The 16,517-nt window shown below is 17.9% G+C and overlaps 3 protein-coding genes across 3 annotated transcripts, besides 32 other annotated features; all 3 read left to right on the top strand. All coding sequences in view use genetic code 6, as the record gives it.

Annotated features, from left to right (window-relative positions):
• The first annotated feature begins 388 nt into the window (after window positions 1–388).
• Window positions 389–436: a microsatellite.
• Window positions 401–442: a microsatellite.
• Window positions 443–800: 358 nt separating this feature from the next.
• Window positions 801–857: a microsatellite.
• Window positions 858–879: 22 nt separating this feature from the next.
• Window positions 880–930: a microsatellite.
• Window positions 931–987: 57 nt separating this feature from the next.
• On the top strand, window positions 988–4,074 carry IMG5_100160 (zinc-binding dehydrogenase family protein, putative; the record flags this gene model as incomplete). Its single annotated transcript, XM_004035305.1, has 1 exon — window positions 988–4,074. The coding sequence occupies exon 1, from the start codon at window positions 1,204–1,206 to the stop codon at window positions 4,072–4,074; it is 2,871 nt and encodes a 956-aa protein (XP_004035353.1). The 5' UTR covers window positions 988–1,203.
• Window positions 1,549–1,583: a microsatellite.
• Window positions 4,075–4,087: 13 nt separating the features above from the next.
• Window positions 4,088–4,128: a microsatellite.
• A 47-nt stretch (window positions 4,129–4,175) lies between these two features.
• Window positions 4,176–4,250: a microsatellite.
• Window positions 4,187–4,235: a microsatellite.
• Window positions 4,219–4,271: a microsatellite.
• Window positions 4,230–4,269: a microsatellite.
• Window positions 4,272–4,492: 221 nt separating the features above from the next.
• Window positions 4,493–8,123, top strand: IMG5_100170 (zinc finger lsd1 subclass family protein, putative). Its single transcript, XM_004035306.1, has 7 exons — window positions 4,493–4,997; window positions 5,053–5,374; window positions 5,430–5,667; window positions 5,729–5,982; window positions 6,026–6,110; window positions 6,164–6,391; window positions 6,450–8,123. Exons 1-7 carry the CDS (start codon window positions 4,824–4,826, stop codon window positions 6,784–6,786), a joined length of 1,638 nt encoding a protein of 545 aa, XP_004035354.1. The 5' UTR covers window positions 4,493–4,823; the 3' UTR covers window positions 6,787–8,123.
• A 223-nt stretch (window positions 8,124–8,346) lies between these two features.
• Window positions 8,347–8,402: a microsatellite.
• Window positions 8,403–9,418: 1,016 nt separating this feature from the next.
• Window positions 9,419–9,469: a microsatellite.
• Window positions 9,470–9,707: 238 nt separating this feature from the next.
• Window positions 9,708–9,769: a microsatellite.
• Window positions 9,770–11,108: 1,339 nt separating this feature from the next.
• Window positions 11,109–11,158: a microsatellite.
• A 132-nt stretch (window positions 11,159–11,290) lies between these two features.
• Window positions 11,291–11,331: a microsatellite.
• A 524-nt stretch (window positions 11,332–11,855) lies between these two features.
• Window positions 11,856–11,903: a microsatellite.
• A 1,043-nt stretch (window positions 11,904–12,946) lies between these two features.
• Window positions 12,947–14,462, top strand: IMG5_100180 (hypothetical protein; the record flags this gene model as incomplete). The annotated part of the gene is made up of 3 exons (XM_004035307.1): window positions 12,947–13,381; window positions 13,412–13,774; window positions 13,926–14,462. Exons 1-3 carry the CDS (start codon window positions 13,220–13,222, stop codon window positions 14,460–14,462), a joined length of 1,062 nt encoding a protein of 353 aa, XP_004035355.1. The 5' UTR covers window positions 12,947–13,219.
• Window positions 13,853–13,931: a microsatellite.
• Window positions 14,007–14,073: a microsatellite.
• Window positions 14,017–14,076: a microsatellite.
• Window positions 14,019–14,149: a microsatellite.
• Window positions 14,067–14,226: a microsatellite.
• Window positions 14,274–14,334: a microsatellite.
• Window positions 14,279–14,329: a microsatellite.
• A 131-nt stretch (window positions 14,463–14,593) lies between the features above and the next one.
• Window positions 14,594–14,755: a microsatellite.
• Window positions 14,756–15,633: 878 nt separating this feature from the next.
• Window positions 15,634–15,691: a microsatellite.
• Window positions 15,692–15,725: 34 nt separating this feature from the next.
• Window positions 15,726–15,822: a microsatellite.
• Window positions 15,769–15,799: a microsatellite.
• Window positions 15,823–16,182: 360 nt separating the features above from the next.
• Window positions 16,183–16,287: a microsatellite.
• Window positions 16,190–16,290: a microsatellite.
• Window positions 16,216–16,287: a microsatellite.
• Window positions 16,257–16,375: a microsatellite.
• A 100-nt stretch (window positions 16,376–16,475) lies between these two features.
• Window positions 16,476–16,509: a microsatellite.
• Window positions 16,510–16,517: the final 8 nt, after the last annotated feature.

A 16,517-nucleotide genomic window follows, 5' to 3' on the forward strand; every position in this document is an offset into this window, starting at 1 on the left:
GCATTTAATACATTAGCATAATCTAAGAATTACTATATGTCTTTATTTATCAAATTTTTGATTTATAGAGGAAAAGAAAATGATGCTATGTAAAAATTTGAAATTATATATTAGAATTTTAATGATTAATATTAAATTATGAATATATTTAATTCTTTAATTCAAAAATATTCAGAAATTGAAAAATAAACTATATATAAAAAATTCTCCTTTTTTGAAAAATCTGATTATGAAAATGGATAAAGGGAAAGTATGAGCATTGAAGATAATCCTCTTAATTAAAGTTTAAATATAGAAAGCTTAAAATATAATTATAATGTATTTTTCTAAAATAATTAAGATTTTGAACAAATTAATGAAAATATATGACAATATGAATTTATTTTTATATATATATTTATTAAATAAATTTTATATATATTTTAAATTAATTTTAAATTAAATTAAATTTTTCATTTTCTTTTATTTTTTTTATTTTAATAATTAAAAATATTAAAATAAATATTATATATAATTAATTTATATTAAAAATCTGATTTATTAAAATCCATAAAAAAAATTTAATAATAATAAAAAAAAATAAAAAAATATTTAAAAAATAAATTTGTATTTTTTTATAAAAAATAAAATAAATTAGAACATAAAGAATTAATATTAAAAATTATTTTAATTAAAAAAAAAATATATAAAAATATAAAATATTTAATAAAATTTTATGATTATTAAATAATTTTGGCCAAATATTATAGAATAAATAAAAAAAAGAAACATTATTAAATATATATAAAAAATAAAAGAATTATATATATATATATATATATATATATATATATATATAAATTTATATATATATATATTATTTTTTTGTTTTTATAAAAATATTATATTTAATAATTATTATTCATATAAATTATTATATTAAATAATTATATGGAAAATTTAATCAACTTTTAATAATTTATATACTATTAACTTCCTCCAATAGTTTAATAAGAAAATCCTACTATATTATTCCTAATAGAAAATGAATATGGATTACCTTATTTAATAAGAGATTAATTACAACAAGAAATAAAAAAAGCTAACATAATTTTTACTTCATTTTAGTAAATAATAAATTAAAACTAATATAACAACTCTTAAAAAGAATTATCTTAGTTATGTGAAAAACTAATTTCTACAGAGAGATTTTATGATGAACAAATGCGTAACTTTATAATAGAATAACGAAAAATACACGACCATTAAATAAATATTAATACTATCCATAAATACTAATGGCAGAAATTTATAAAATAAACTATAATTTAATTTTATTTTGATGAAATTACTAAAAAATATAAAAATTAGGATATACATGTAGTACTTTTTATGAGCCCAAATCCTCTTGAAGAATACAAATTTAAAGAATATAAATAATTATTTAAATTAAATAATTCACGTTCAAAAATATATTGGGTTCCTAATAATAAATTCGAAGTTTAATCTTATTTAAATTTTGCTGTAGAAATACAAAATAAACTATGTACAGACAAGCAAGAGCATATTTTATGTTTTTATGAAAATTATCTTTTTGATGAAAAATATGAGCCAACTTATGAATATGCTAATTTTATAACTTCCCAAATAATTCAAGAAATGTATTTTTCATATGAAATAGAATTAGAGAAGTAATTTTATGAATTTCCTTGGTCAGATAAACCTTCTTCTGTAATAAAATAAAGGGATTATGTGATTTCTTATGAGGATTATGGGGAAGAAGTAGCTGCCAAATTTAATAAATAATTAAAAATTTTAAAAATTAATTATTTCGATATATAAGAATAAATTGAAATGTTCGCAAATTGGGTTACTTAAATGAGAATTTAATATATTTTAAAATAAATAAATGAAATCGAAGTGGAATCAGCAATTATTTTCTTCTAAAATTTCCGAGATTACAATAAAGAGCTTTTAAAAACTGATCAATTACCTATAGATGTTCCTATACATAAAATGTCGGTAAGGTAACGTTTTATAGCTTAATAGGCCGAAAATTATTATTTTAAGCTATCTCTTTATATAAAAGGGTTAAAAGATTTGATTTAAAAAGATACAATAGATGATCTAACACCTGAAGAAGCCCTCTATAGAGAAAGAATAGGAACCGAGATAGGCAAATACCATTAAAGAGCTTTAAAAATGAAAGGGATAGGGAAAGATCAATTCCAGTAAATGAAACAAGAATTCATTTCTGTCCTAAATGAAATTTAAGGGGATTTAAAATCAAAAAAATCAGAGTAAAATCCTTCCGTTTTTTCACTTGAAAATTAACTTGATATTTTTTTACAGGAAGACTTAATAAACGCATTAAACGAAATTTAATCTTAATATTAAATAGTTTAAGCTTTTCCTATTATAGGTTTAGGAGTTGAGTTAAAAAGGACTAATGGATCTATGATTAATCCTTATCTTGTAAAAATTGAAAATATTGCAAAAATAAATGCAACAGTAGATACAGTTTCTATATAAATGGCTGATAATAAGACTCTGAGGTTGAACGCAGGATATTATATGGGAATGGGAGTCGGTAATAAATAAGAATAAATATAGTTTTATGGATTTAAGGAATAAAAGTGGACTTAATATTAACCAAGTAAACAAATTCTAAAAGATTATTAATAATAGGAATCTTTTTACTACAAAAATGAATAATTAGTCGAGATTATTAATGCTGTTTTGCCTTTGTTTGGAGAATAAGACTTTTTCATGAAAAAATTGGTAAAAACAAGGCTTTTTAATTTACTTATTAGTTTCAATGTAATGAAAAACGTGGACACTTTTTTTAATGAGGCCTATTTGTCTTTATTGGCGAATGCTTTTGTGTATTTTTTGAATTAAGATTTGGAATAATAGTGGGTTCAAGAGTATATTCAAAAGATTTTTTTCACAACAAAAATAGTATACGAAGATAGACCTTTCTTTTAGAAATTTTGCAGTAGATTGATTGAATAACCAAGAAGTGCTATGGTGACTTATAAAGAAGGACATGATACTTAATGTTAGGATCCTATTAAAGGTATCTTAGTGCTATTTTATTTAGTTAAGAATGGATAAATAGATAATACTTAAGGTAAAATAAGGGAAGTTTTAGAGAGTATTTTATAGGAAATAATCAATAGAGGATTTGATTATGGCAAAAAATTAACTGAATTTTTCGGAATAGTGGGTTATGATAACAATACTTTTAGTTAAATAAAAGATAAAATTTTAGAAAATGAAATCGGAGAAATATTTTAGTTCGAAAATGTGAATTAAATTGAAAAGAAAGTCAAAAATATACTCGAAAACGGTAATTTTTTCGACTTTTTGAAAAACTCAAAAATATTTATTTATAAATAATCTTTTTCATTTATGAATTTCGGAAAATTAAACTTCTACACAACAATGAAAAATGTATGTAAATATTTTGTTCCTGAAGAAAAATTTAGTGAAGCTTTATTGTGGATTTGGCTTTATCATGCGAAAAAATACACTACAAGTTATGAAAGAAACACTGCCCCTATTTAAAATAAAATATAAGTTGTATATAGGGCTATTAAAAATTTAAAAATAAATTCTTTTACATAAGAATAGTAAGATATCATTTTAATTGATTTAATGAAAATTCTTAAAAATAAATATTTGGAATTTATGCGTCCACTTCATTTTTATATTAAACCGGCGACAGTTGAATAATTTGCTAATTTAGAATTTAAGCCTTCTTTTAATAATGTCTCTAATTTAACTTTGAATGCATGTTTGGCAGTAAATTGCCCATTTTATATGAAAAAAATGAAAGGATTGAATAAACATATTTAAGATTGTGGAGCTAGTGTCCCTGCGTTTAACAAATCTATCAAAAATATGAAACATAAAGAACCAGAAGCGATTTTTAATACTGTTTGTAGAGCTAGGTTTTTGGATTATGACGAAGTAGAAAAACAAAGAATATTTTTTAATAATTAAAGAATTTAGTATATCCTTTAGAAATACAAAGACTAATTTATTGATGTTATTAAATAATTATAAATTGATTATATTAAAATTAATTGAAAAAAAAAATAACTATTTTATTTTATTTTATTTTATTTAATTTTATTTTATTTTTTTCTTTCTTTTTTTCTTTAAAATTATTATATATTGAAAATGAATTTATTTTATTTTTTAATTTTAATAAGTTTATAATTTTTATTTTAATAATTTTAATTATTAATTATAAATTTTTAATTAATAATTAATTATTAATTATTTGTTTTCATTTTTTAAAAAAATTTAAAAATAATAATTAATTAATATATAAACTAAAAATATATATTTAATTTATTTTTATAATTTTGGTTCTAGAGATAATTATTTTATTTTTCTTATATTAAGAAAAATTGTAATAATACTATTATCCATAAAAAAAAAAGTTAATAGAAATAAACAATATTATAAAATATAATTTTTATTTACCTTATAAAAACAAAACAAAAAATTACATTAAAAAAAAATGTTATAAAAAAAAAATATATCCTAAATCCTAATATTAATAATACTAGCATAAATAGTATAATCAGTACCTCTATAAACTATAATTGATACAAAAGCTTGCGATTTCGAGTAAACTAAAGTTTTATCCGAACAAATATTAGACTTTGCAAAAAAATGTATTCGTGTAAATTCGAAAGCATTGATAATATCGCTTAAATTAGTTCTAAAGAAAAAATTTAATCTTTACTTTTTCTCGAAAAAAATACAACTTTAAAGTTAAAAAAAACTTTTAAAATGATATTGTTACTTTAGATTTTGGATTTGTAGATATGATTTAATATTATTTATATAAAAAAATAGATGCATGCTAAACTCCAGAAAACAATACTATTCTAGGCAATGATTATGAGAATTGTAAACTTTGCAAAGGAAATTCCTTCTTTATAGCAGATGAAAATTAGAAAGATACTCTTAAGTTAAATGACGAAGACTTTTCTTATGATGTAAAATTTAATTATTTCTTTATATAATTATTAATTATTTTAATAATAAAAAAAGGACGCTACTTAAATATTTACAGCTACAGATGCAAAAAGTTTATAATAATTAATTGTTGAATCATTTTAATTATTATGGAACTGTAATAATCCTACAAAAATAATTTAAGTTAATGGATAACTAGATGTAGAAACTGAAGATGCCTTAAATAAAACTGATACCAATGGTTTCTAATCAAGATGTATGTAGTGTGAAGTTGAAAATTGTGGAAAATGTTCTTTATTAAGTACTGATTAATGTGAAATATGTAAAGAAGGTTATAGCTATAAAGACTCAAAATGTGTTGGCTGTTAAATAGATGGATGTAATGAATGTCCTTTAGGTATTTTTATTTTTTTTAGTACAAAATAAAGATAATTTTATTAAAATATATATAGATAAAAATGGAGAAGAAAAATGTTCTTAATGTATTAAAGGATTATATCTTTATGAAAACTAATGCGTATCAGAATGTCCTTAAGGCTTAACTTAAAGCAAGAAAGCATGTCTTGACTGCAGATTAGGTACCTATGCATCTGATTTCTAATGCCTTTCTTGCTAACCTAATACATGTAAAGTATGTAGTGGCCCTTAAATTAATTAATGTTAAACCTGTTTCGAAGGATTTGTGAGAGAGTATATTTTAAACAAAATATTTTTTTATTTAACTCTTTTTTTTTAAAAAAAAAAAACAAAGTGAAACAAATGGATGTAGACCTTGTGTAGGAAATGAATGCTGTGCATCAGATAAATGTGAAGATGATTAATTTAGATAAAGCGATTATCCATTTTAATGTTAATATTGTAGCGATTTATGTGCTACTTGTACAGGTCCAGATTAAGATAATTGTTTATCTTGCAAAAATGGATATTAATTGGAGGCTGGTTAATGTATTAATCCAGGAAAAAAAGAGTAATTTTTCCTTGATCCATAAACTAATATACTTACCCGTATTATTTAAAAAAAATATATTATTTTTAATTTTATTCAAAGCTTGCCATTTTTCATGTTTGGAATGTATTGATGCTTCTGAATATTGCACTATATGCAAACCTGATATGAATTACTTTATAGAAGTGTATTAAAATTTTTAAAAAAATAAAATAATTAATTTTATTCAAAAATAAATAGTGAAGACAGATTTTAATGTGACAGCAAATGTCCTATCGGTTACGAACCTGAAGCTGAAATATAAAGTGATATATAGATAAAATGTATCATTAAAAGTGAAAAACCTACTGTAGAAATAGTCATAAACGATCCCGATTTACCAGTTGACAATGGAAATGAATCTGATATTCCCTCAATTATAAAAGAAATGGACGAAATAGTAGGAAATTGTGCCTTTTCATAATATTGGTAATATATATAAATAAAAATACTAAAAAAGATTTTTTGTTATAAATAAAAATAATAGGGATGGTGAACAATGCTAATAATGTCCTTTGAACTGTATAGAATGTTTATCAAATAATGAATGCACAGAATGCTAATAAGGTTATTTTTGGACAAAGAAACATCCTAATGTCAAAATTGCCATTAAACATGTGAAACATGTACTGGTCCAAGCCATAAAGAATGTGTAAAATGTTTAAATATCTCAAATCTATTTCCATAAGATGGTATATGTGATACGAACGCATCAAGTGATGATTTAAACGATAAACCTTTAATTCCTAAATCTGAAATATTTTCTGATATAAACACTTGTAGAGCATTTGCTTCTTAAAGTAATAAATATAAAATAGATTTGATGCAAAAATACTCTAAAAACGACGCTAAATATTCCACAATCTCTTTAATTGATCCTAATGTATGTACAAAGGAAATTTTCGCTTAAAAATATGAAACTTTTGAGTAATAAATTCTTAATTAATGTGACTCTTCATAAATTAAAAAGACCACAATAGGCTAAAAAGGCTCCATGTTAACCATATTAGCCACCATTTTAGCAAAACACAGTGTTTAAATAGAATTAAAACCAGTAGACCCTAAAAATTTATCTGAATTTTGTATCAAAAATAGTCTTTTTACACCTTTATATATGAACAAACTATCCGACTCGTAATTTAAATGTTCTGATTTGATTTGTGAAGTTTTACAACAAACATACATTGACAATTTATCAAATAATCAGGGTAAACAAATAACCATAAAGAATGTAAAAGACATAACTTTAAAATCAATAAACAAAGATTAGCTAGACTGCTTCGATTCATCAAATTATGGGGAAGAAATAGATTCTTAAAATGTATAAGAAATTGAAAAAGCATTTGTTTCTGCAAAATAGAGCTAAGGAACCGCATTTTAATAATATATAGTGTTACAGTTGTGTGGAAAGTAAAATAATAACAATTTCTCATAATAAGTTTTAGTTCAATAGTATTTAGGGAATGGATTTGCGGAAGTTTTTTCCAGTGAAAATGGTGAAAATTTCAAAATATATATTTATGGAATAAGTTCTGAATAAAATACTTACATTTAAAATTGTGATGGTAGTTTTAAAAATGATTTCGATGAATACATTGTGAAAAGATTATCGGTATATTAAGTAGAAGAAAGTTAATCTGGTTTAAATAAAGAGGATGAGATGCTTAATTAATTTAAAAATAATGGATGTAAAATTAGTGAGGATAATTAAGAATGGGAATATATTTTAACAAATGAAGATAATTAGGGGGAGTTAATAAGATATATTACAGAAAAAAATACATTTATTACTAATAGTATATCCGCAAATGATATTAATACTATTTTGGAAAAATACGAAATCAATATTGATGATTATAGAGATAATAAAAAGACAATTTCTTAAGAATTGGCTGAAGAAATTTTCAAGCAAGTTATTTAGAATGTAATTAAAATTAGTTAAGAATGCTATGATTTTAATAGTACGCATAATTAGTGTGTGAAAAATGTTTTGGCTGATATTTTGTTCACTAATCATAATAATTGTTTTGAAGAAAAAAATATTAAGGAACATATGTAAAAGAAATAACATAGAGATATTTCTCAAATTATTAAAAATAGTACTTGGTGTTAAATAAATCCAAGTAGATGTGATAGAAATGTTTAGATTATGATTTCTTGCTGAAAAAAAAAAATTATATATTTTTTTTTTCTAATATTAAATTTTATTTTTATTCTTATTTTATTATTTTATAATATTTTTTTTTATATAATAAATAAATAAATTTTTTTAATATAATTTTTTGTTTTTAATAATTGATACTTTTATAACACATTTTAACATTATTTTATAAATTAAGATTTCATATTTATTCTATCTTATTGAACAATTTAATTAAAATTATTATAAATATATTATATATAAATATATATATATATATATATATATATATATATATATTTATTATTATTTTTTAAATGTTTAACATTATTTTATTTTTATTTTTATTCTCTTTTTTTTTATTTTTAATCGAAAACTCTAAGTTTTTTTTTTATTATTATTATTATTCACAATTAAATAACTTTTACAAATATTAAAAAAAATTAGTAGAATGATTAACCTTTTTCTATAGAATTCTCAAGAATTTATCAACATTATTTATACTTATATTTTTATAAATTTTATCCTCCAAAATATCATTTTAAATAATATCTAATTTTAAAAAAAAATCTGGCAAAATATTACAAAAAGAAGTCAAAACATTATGAATTTTAGAATTTTATTTTCAAAAAAGTAAATTTATTTTTAATAATTTTAAATTTCGTCTTTAAGTACTTTTTCTAATTTATCTTTTTTTAACTTATATTTAATTTTTTTAGAACAGTTTTTTAGTTATTTATATATTCTTCATTTTATTCTATATCTTAAATTTCCTTATTCAAATCATAAATAATATTTTATAAATTCAAGCTTTTTTAAACAAATCTTTCAACTTCTATATCTCCATTTTAAAAAATTTCCAAAAAATCAATAATATTATCTGAATTAGCCCTAATTTTTAATTTTTCTATTATTTCTAGATAATCGTTTTCTGTAAAATCGGAATTTTATTATTTTGAAGAAATTTACTTTTCTATTTTCTATGTATAATTATTTGGTTTTTCAATATTATTTGGAACTTCATAATTATTAGTTTCATTTTCTATTTCTTCTAACATTTATATATATTCTTCTTAAAAAACTTTTTATTCTTCTTCATAAAGAAAATATAGAAAACTTTATAATTCTTCAAGTTAAACTAATTGTGAAGTTAATATGTCATTTTCTAATATCATGTATTGTATTGTCTCTTCCTTTTAGTATATACTTTTTGCTTAATTTTTAAAAATATTATCAAATATTAATCTTTCTTTTCTTATTTATTTAATCTTTTATTTACGATTTATAAGTTAAGATACTTATTCGTTATCTTTTTGTAAATTTTTATCATATGTATTAATTAAATTTATATATTGTTTAAATAAATTATTAAAATTTCCATCCTTATTGTTTTTAATAAATTATTAATATTTTATTCTATTATCTTATATATTTTATAAAACATTATGAATTTATTATTTTAAAAATTACTTTATAAATAAACTAAATTATAAAATATTTATGCCTTAAATATTTTTTATTAAGTTTGAGTTTTTAGGTATAATATTAGATAGAAAAGCATTTTTTATAGTAAAATAAAGTTTATATAATAATTAAAATAATAACATATATATATATATATATATATATATATATATATATATATATATATATATATATATATATATTTGATATACATTTAATAAATAATTTAATGTTTTTATTGATTATTCATTTTGCTTTATAATTATAATTTTAATTTTTAGTCTTTATTTTCTTTCGTATTTTTTATATCTAAATATTTTATTTTTATTTTTACTTTATTTTTTCTATTTATAAAACATAAAATAATATAAACATCTACAATTATACAAATTTTCTTGAATTTTATAATATAATTATGATAATGAATAGTTTTTATTGTAATCAACTTTTTTTTTTTTTTTCCCTATTTTCCAGAATTAATTATTTTTATAAAATTATTCCCTTATCTTTTAATAGATTTAAAAATTTAATCATAATTTGGTCTTTAGGGTAATATTAAATTTTAATACAATCTATATTAAATCATTTTTTCTACACTATATTAGCAAAGTATATATATAATATTTTTCTCATTATTTATGAAAATATTAAATTATAAAATCACTCATATTTATTATCTAAAAAGGTTATTTTAAACCACAAATTTCATAAATAATGTATACAATACTGCATATGTTTCTGTTTAAGTTAATAGAGAGTTTTATCTAATCTTATTTTTTTCGAAACATTTAAATATCGGGTTTTGATTTTTAATATTATTTTCTATAAATTTATTAGCACTTTTTTAATCTCTAGTATAATAATTGAAATATCACAAATACACTAAAGCCCTTTTTTAATTATATGAAATAACTCTTCAAAGACTTTTCATTATTACATATAAATTTAAAATCTACTTATAAAAAAGACTTATTTTTATTTTTTATATATTTATTTTAAATTGAGACGATAAAACGGACTTCATTTTAAAGAGTTTACACATTTTTTTTTTAAATGTTAGTTATTTTTTTACATTGTGTAATTTTTTAAAGCCCTACTTTATATCCAGAACTTTATGAACCCCTCTTTCCAAGTTTGCATATTATTTAAAAGTTCTTTAATTCACAATTTTTTTTTTGTATTTTTTTATTTATTACTTGAGAGGATTCTTATAGGATTTTCTTATATTTAATTAAAATATTTTGTTGGCAAATTTTTCGGTTTATTATATTCTGTTTCTTATATTTAATTTATATTTAGTTTTAATGGAAAAAAAAGAGATAAAGTTATTTATGTTTTTTTATTTAGTATATTTTATATAATTTTATGATTTATTAATGTTTTTCTTTTTTTCAAGTTATTTCATTTAATAAACATTCAAAATATATTAACTAATATTTTAATAAATACAATAGATTTATATTTTAAAAAATAATTATTTTAAATAAAAATTTAAATATACCTTTATAAAATAATAAATATTCCAAAAAATTTTAAATGTATTAATAATTTTTATTTATAATCATATAATAAGTTTATTTTTAAATAATATATTTATTTTGACTTTTTATGTTTACATATGTTTAATTCATAATATAAATTTTATAACTTTCTTAAAAAGAAAATAATTAATACTAAAAAATTAACATTATAATATTAAAAAAGTATTAAATTATAATGTTTTTTTTACTATTATTATTAAATTTAGTATTTTATTTAAAATTTATAAATGAATTCAATTAAAAAATCGAAAAATATTTTTTTATGGTATTTATTCTATATATTAAAGTTAATAAAAAATAAGAAAAAATATAAAAATTATTCTATATATTATAATTCTATTATATATTATTAAATTGAATAAAAAAATAAATAAATTTGATAGTAATATTATTAAAAATATCTAATAAATATAAATATTTATGTAAATAAAGGATATTAATATTTAATTATAATATAATTGATAAAAAAACTTATAATTTTTGTTAAATTAATTAAAAACATTTATATTAAAATAAGAATATTTTTTCCACACAAAAACAATCATATTAAAAACTTAAATAAAATAATTTTAATAAAAATAATAGCATATATATATATATAATATAAATCAAATTAGCATTTCATTAAATAAATTAAAAATTAATTAAAAAAATAAATATAAAAACCCTAAAAAAATAAAATATTTCAGATAAATAAAAATATCGATTTATTATATAAAAACAAAATCTATCTTCTTTGTATATTATTAATAAAAATAAAATAAAATAAAAATATACATAAAAATAAAAATAAAAAGCAAACAAACAAAAATTAATCCATAATATGTTACGAAACGATAAAATAAACAATATTCTAAATTCTTCCGAAAATCGAGATGTTTATTTATTAAACTAATTATTAAACCAAGAAGATAATTTAATATAATCATTAAAACGCAAAAATCCGAAACTTGAGGAATACTTCAAAGACAACATTCCCGTAATTCAGCAGTTAATATAATATATATCGTTTGAGCATCTTGACACAAATAACTTAGAAAGATGTTTTAAATTTCCACAAGTATCAAACGAAGTTTTTGAATCAAAATCTACCATAATAATGAACATATTTGAAACAGAATAAAATAAAAATATTTTATTAAATTAACTGACATGTGCTTTAAGATGTTAGATTCCTTTTAACCCTGTTTTAGCCAGTTATTGGTCAAATCTAATGAGATAATTATTAGCTAGTTATCCCTCTTATATTATTTCTTATTTCTTTGAAGACACTTTTTAATTAAAAAGCTTATTTAAGCATTTATATAATGAATCTATAAGTAAAAAATATTCTATATGCATATTATATTTTTTAATTTTTTTAAAAAGCTCTTTTTATATAAAATATGCTGACATTAGAAAGTACAAAATTAAATTAAAAAGCATAAAAATACGGCACTTAAAAAATACAATTGATAAATGATTTTTTAGAAAATTTTGAAAATTACGAACATGAGGAAATATAAAGTTTCAGCTAAATAATAACCGAAATAATAAAAAATTATTTCCTAGTACATGACGGGAGAGAAATAGTCGAAAATCTATGTCAAAAAACTCCATCTGAAGTCCTTTTTATGAACATAAAATCAAAAAAAAGTGACTGTAGAAATGGAGCGTATGAAATAATACTTTAAATATCTTAATATTATGCTTTTAATGGAACCTAGATTTTAAAGAATTACAACGAAGAAAGTGAATACTACAAATCAATGGTATAATAGTATCAAAAAGTTCCTTTTATATAAGAAATAGTTAATTTTATTGAATATTTAAAGGAAATACTGCCTGTAAATAAAAAAACGAGAAAACTTTAGGCAGTGAAAGATTAAAATTGATAGAAATTATCAATTATTTAATCCGAATAGCTTTCCCTTCTATATAAGAAAATATTATAAATCACAAAATAATTTAGATCTTGCTCGATAACTTCGTATATTTTAATTTTAATGGAATAATATCCTGTTGCATAAAGTTTCATCAATTATATTTTACATTATCGAAAATTAAGAAAAACCAAGTTTTCAAATATACATAGAGCATCTGCTTTTAGATTTAAAACTAACTGAATAATTAATGAAAAGTGATAATATATAAAAAAAAGGTTGCTTCCCTTTTCTTGTTAAAATTTCAGATTCTTTAGACAAAATGATTGAAAATTAAATTCAAAAAAATATTAATTTATATATAATAGAAGATGCCTATACAGATGAATGGATTTAATTTATTAACGATACAGTAGATGTATATAAAGAAAAGAATGTAGAGATATTGGAAAATTTTCACTAATTTATTCAAAATCCATTTGCTTAACCACTAATACAAAGGAAAAATGATGCGGATAACGATATGCCTACTTATTCAGTATAAGAAACTTTATAATTAATAGAGAAAATGAAAAAAAGAGACTCTTATATAATGTAAATAGAATAAAGATAATATTATAAGCATAAAATTCAAAAAATTAAAAAAAGCATTAGTTAAGATTCCGTAAGATATACAGATAAAAATAAAAAAAGAGATACTAATTAAAATTATTTACAAAATAATATTGAAAAATAATATTAAAGTGAAGATAAGAAAAATAATGTCTTATATGATTAGCATGATAAGTATTTATCAGAAGAATTCGTTTAGTAGTTCAATATGCTTATGAAGTCTAAAGAAGAAAGAGAAAAAGAAGAAAATGAAGAATAACAATAACAATTAAAAATAAATAAAAGAAAATAATAAAATGAAAATTAATAAGATAATAGAGATAATAATGAAAATTAAATAGAAGAAAATATTAAAAAATAAAATAAAAATAATGTTGATGATGGTAAAAATGAAAATAATAAAGATAATAAGAAAAATGATATTAATAATAACGATGATAATAACATTGATAATAAAATTGATAATAATATTGAAAAAGAAATTGATAATAATATGTATAATAATAATAATAATAATAATAATAATAATAATAATAATAATAATAATAATAATAATAATAATAATAAAAATAATAAAAATATTATTAATGATTATAATAATATGTATGATAATGATTATAATAATATTAAAAATAATAATAATAAATTTGAAATTGAAAATGATAATAATATATATAATAACTATAAATAAGATATTAATAATATTAATAATGATTAAAATAATTAATATGATTTTAAAAATATTAATTAATAAAATTAATTAGAAAATGAATAAAATAATAACAATATCTATAAAGAAAATATTTAAATTAGTGTTAAAAATTAAAATAATTAATTAGTTAAAATTAAAATAATAATACTTAGTATTATTTACCAAATGATGAAAATTAATCAAATATATTTAATGATAACATTAACAATATTATAAATAAATAATATGAAAATAATAGTGAAAATATTAAAAATGATAAAAAATATAAGAATAATCATTAAATAAAGGAATGTAAAAATTATAATAATATTTAATAAGAAAGTAATAATGATAATAATAATAATAATAAAAATAATAATAAAAATAATAATAATAATAATAATAATAATAATAATAATAATAATAATAATAATGATAATAATTATAATTATAATTTATATATAGTTAATAATATTAATAATATCGCATAAGAAGACAATAATTCTATTAATAAAAATTTTTATTTTAAAGAAAATTGTTCTTCTTCTTAAAATATAAATAATAAAAATGATTTAAAATTATATTAAAATAATGATTTATTTAATATTTAATTAAATACTTTTAGCAAATATGATAATATTGAAAGCCCTCTTAATTAAGATTTAAATTATTAATCTTAATATAATTAAAAAACTAATAAATCCTAAGAAATTTATTAAACTATAAATTAAAATTAGGAAGAAAAAGAACTTAATAATCAAAATTATTAAATAAATGAAAACACAAATAAGCATATATTATCTTAAAAAATAAACGAATAAGAAGCAAAACAAGTAATTATATAAAATTTAAACTTAGAATATATAAATAATGATTAATAATAAGAAAATTAGATTTCGCCTTAAAAAATTTTAATATTAAAGAAAGAGGCACATAATGAAAATAATATTAATAATGCAAATAATGATGTAGATGAATATTTAAAATACAATGAAAAAACACCTTCAAGAAAAGAATAATTTTATAAGTTAAAAAACAAAAAAGAATATATAGACTCTGAAAATGGCATATATGATTATAATGCTGGTTCAACTTAAAGTACCAAATCCCCGATTCCTAAAATAATAACTAATTCAGCAAATGTTACTCCTTAAGCTAGATTAAATTAAAATTAAAATAAAAAAAATAGCTATAATATTTATTAATAAGGAATTTAGGATTTTGCAACAACAGCTAAAAAAGATGAAATTGTGGAAGAATTAATTTAGGAAAAAAATATAATAAATTAAATGAAATACGAATATGATAATAAAAAAAAAAAAAAGGAAGAATAGGTAAATAAATAAAAAAATATGATTTAGAATAATAATAATAATAATAATAATAATAATAATAATAATAATAATAATAATAATAATATTACTAAAAAAGATGATATTAAAATGTCTAATTATTAATTAAAAATAGAATAATAAAAATAATAGTTAATTTAAATTTAATAAAAATAATAATAAAAATAATAATAAATTCATATTTCTTAATAATAATAAGATATATAAAAGAAGTTATAATAGTAATTATAAAATTTATAACCTTAAACATAATAGTAAATAAATAAAATTTAATAAAATAATAATACTATTAAATAATAAAAAGAATATAATTAATAATAAATTAATTTAGAATTATAAAATAAAAATTAAGAAATTAAAAAAATATAATAAAGACAATAATAATAATAATAATTATTATTGTTAAATAATTTTTAATCTTAAAATCATTTAAATTTATTCAATTACTAATAATAATAAATAAATGAATAATATATTAAAGAATAATAGAATTTTTAATAATAATAAAATACCTTTTTATATCAAAATAATTAAAATTTATAAAAAAGTTAATTTAATATTTATTAATAATAACTTTAAGAATAAAATTTTAATTAATAATAAATATAAAAATAATAATTTATATAATAGTAAATTTAATAATAATAAAATTAATAATAATAACTTATTGACAATTAACTTAATGAAAAATAGTTTTATTTATAATAAATTAATGATAATTTAATTTAATAAAAATAGATTAATTAATAATTGTAGCAATAAAAGCAATTGATTGAATAATAAACTTAAATTTCACAATAAAATAATTAAAAATAAATACATAATTATTAAAAAATAGAATAATTTTAGCATTAAGATAATAATTAAGTTTAAGAAAAAATTAAGATTTTGAA

Source organism: Ichthyophthirius multifiliis, assembly GCF_000220395.1.
Source record: "Ichthyophthirius multifiliis unplaced genomic scaffold scaff_1120509250845, whole genome shotgun sequence".
In the NCBI taxonomy this organism is placed as follows: domain Eukaryota; phylum Ciliophora; class Oligohymenophorea; order Hymenostomatida; genus Ichthyophthirius; species Ichthyophthirius multifiliis.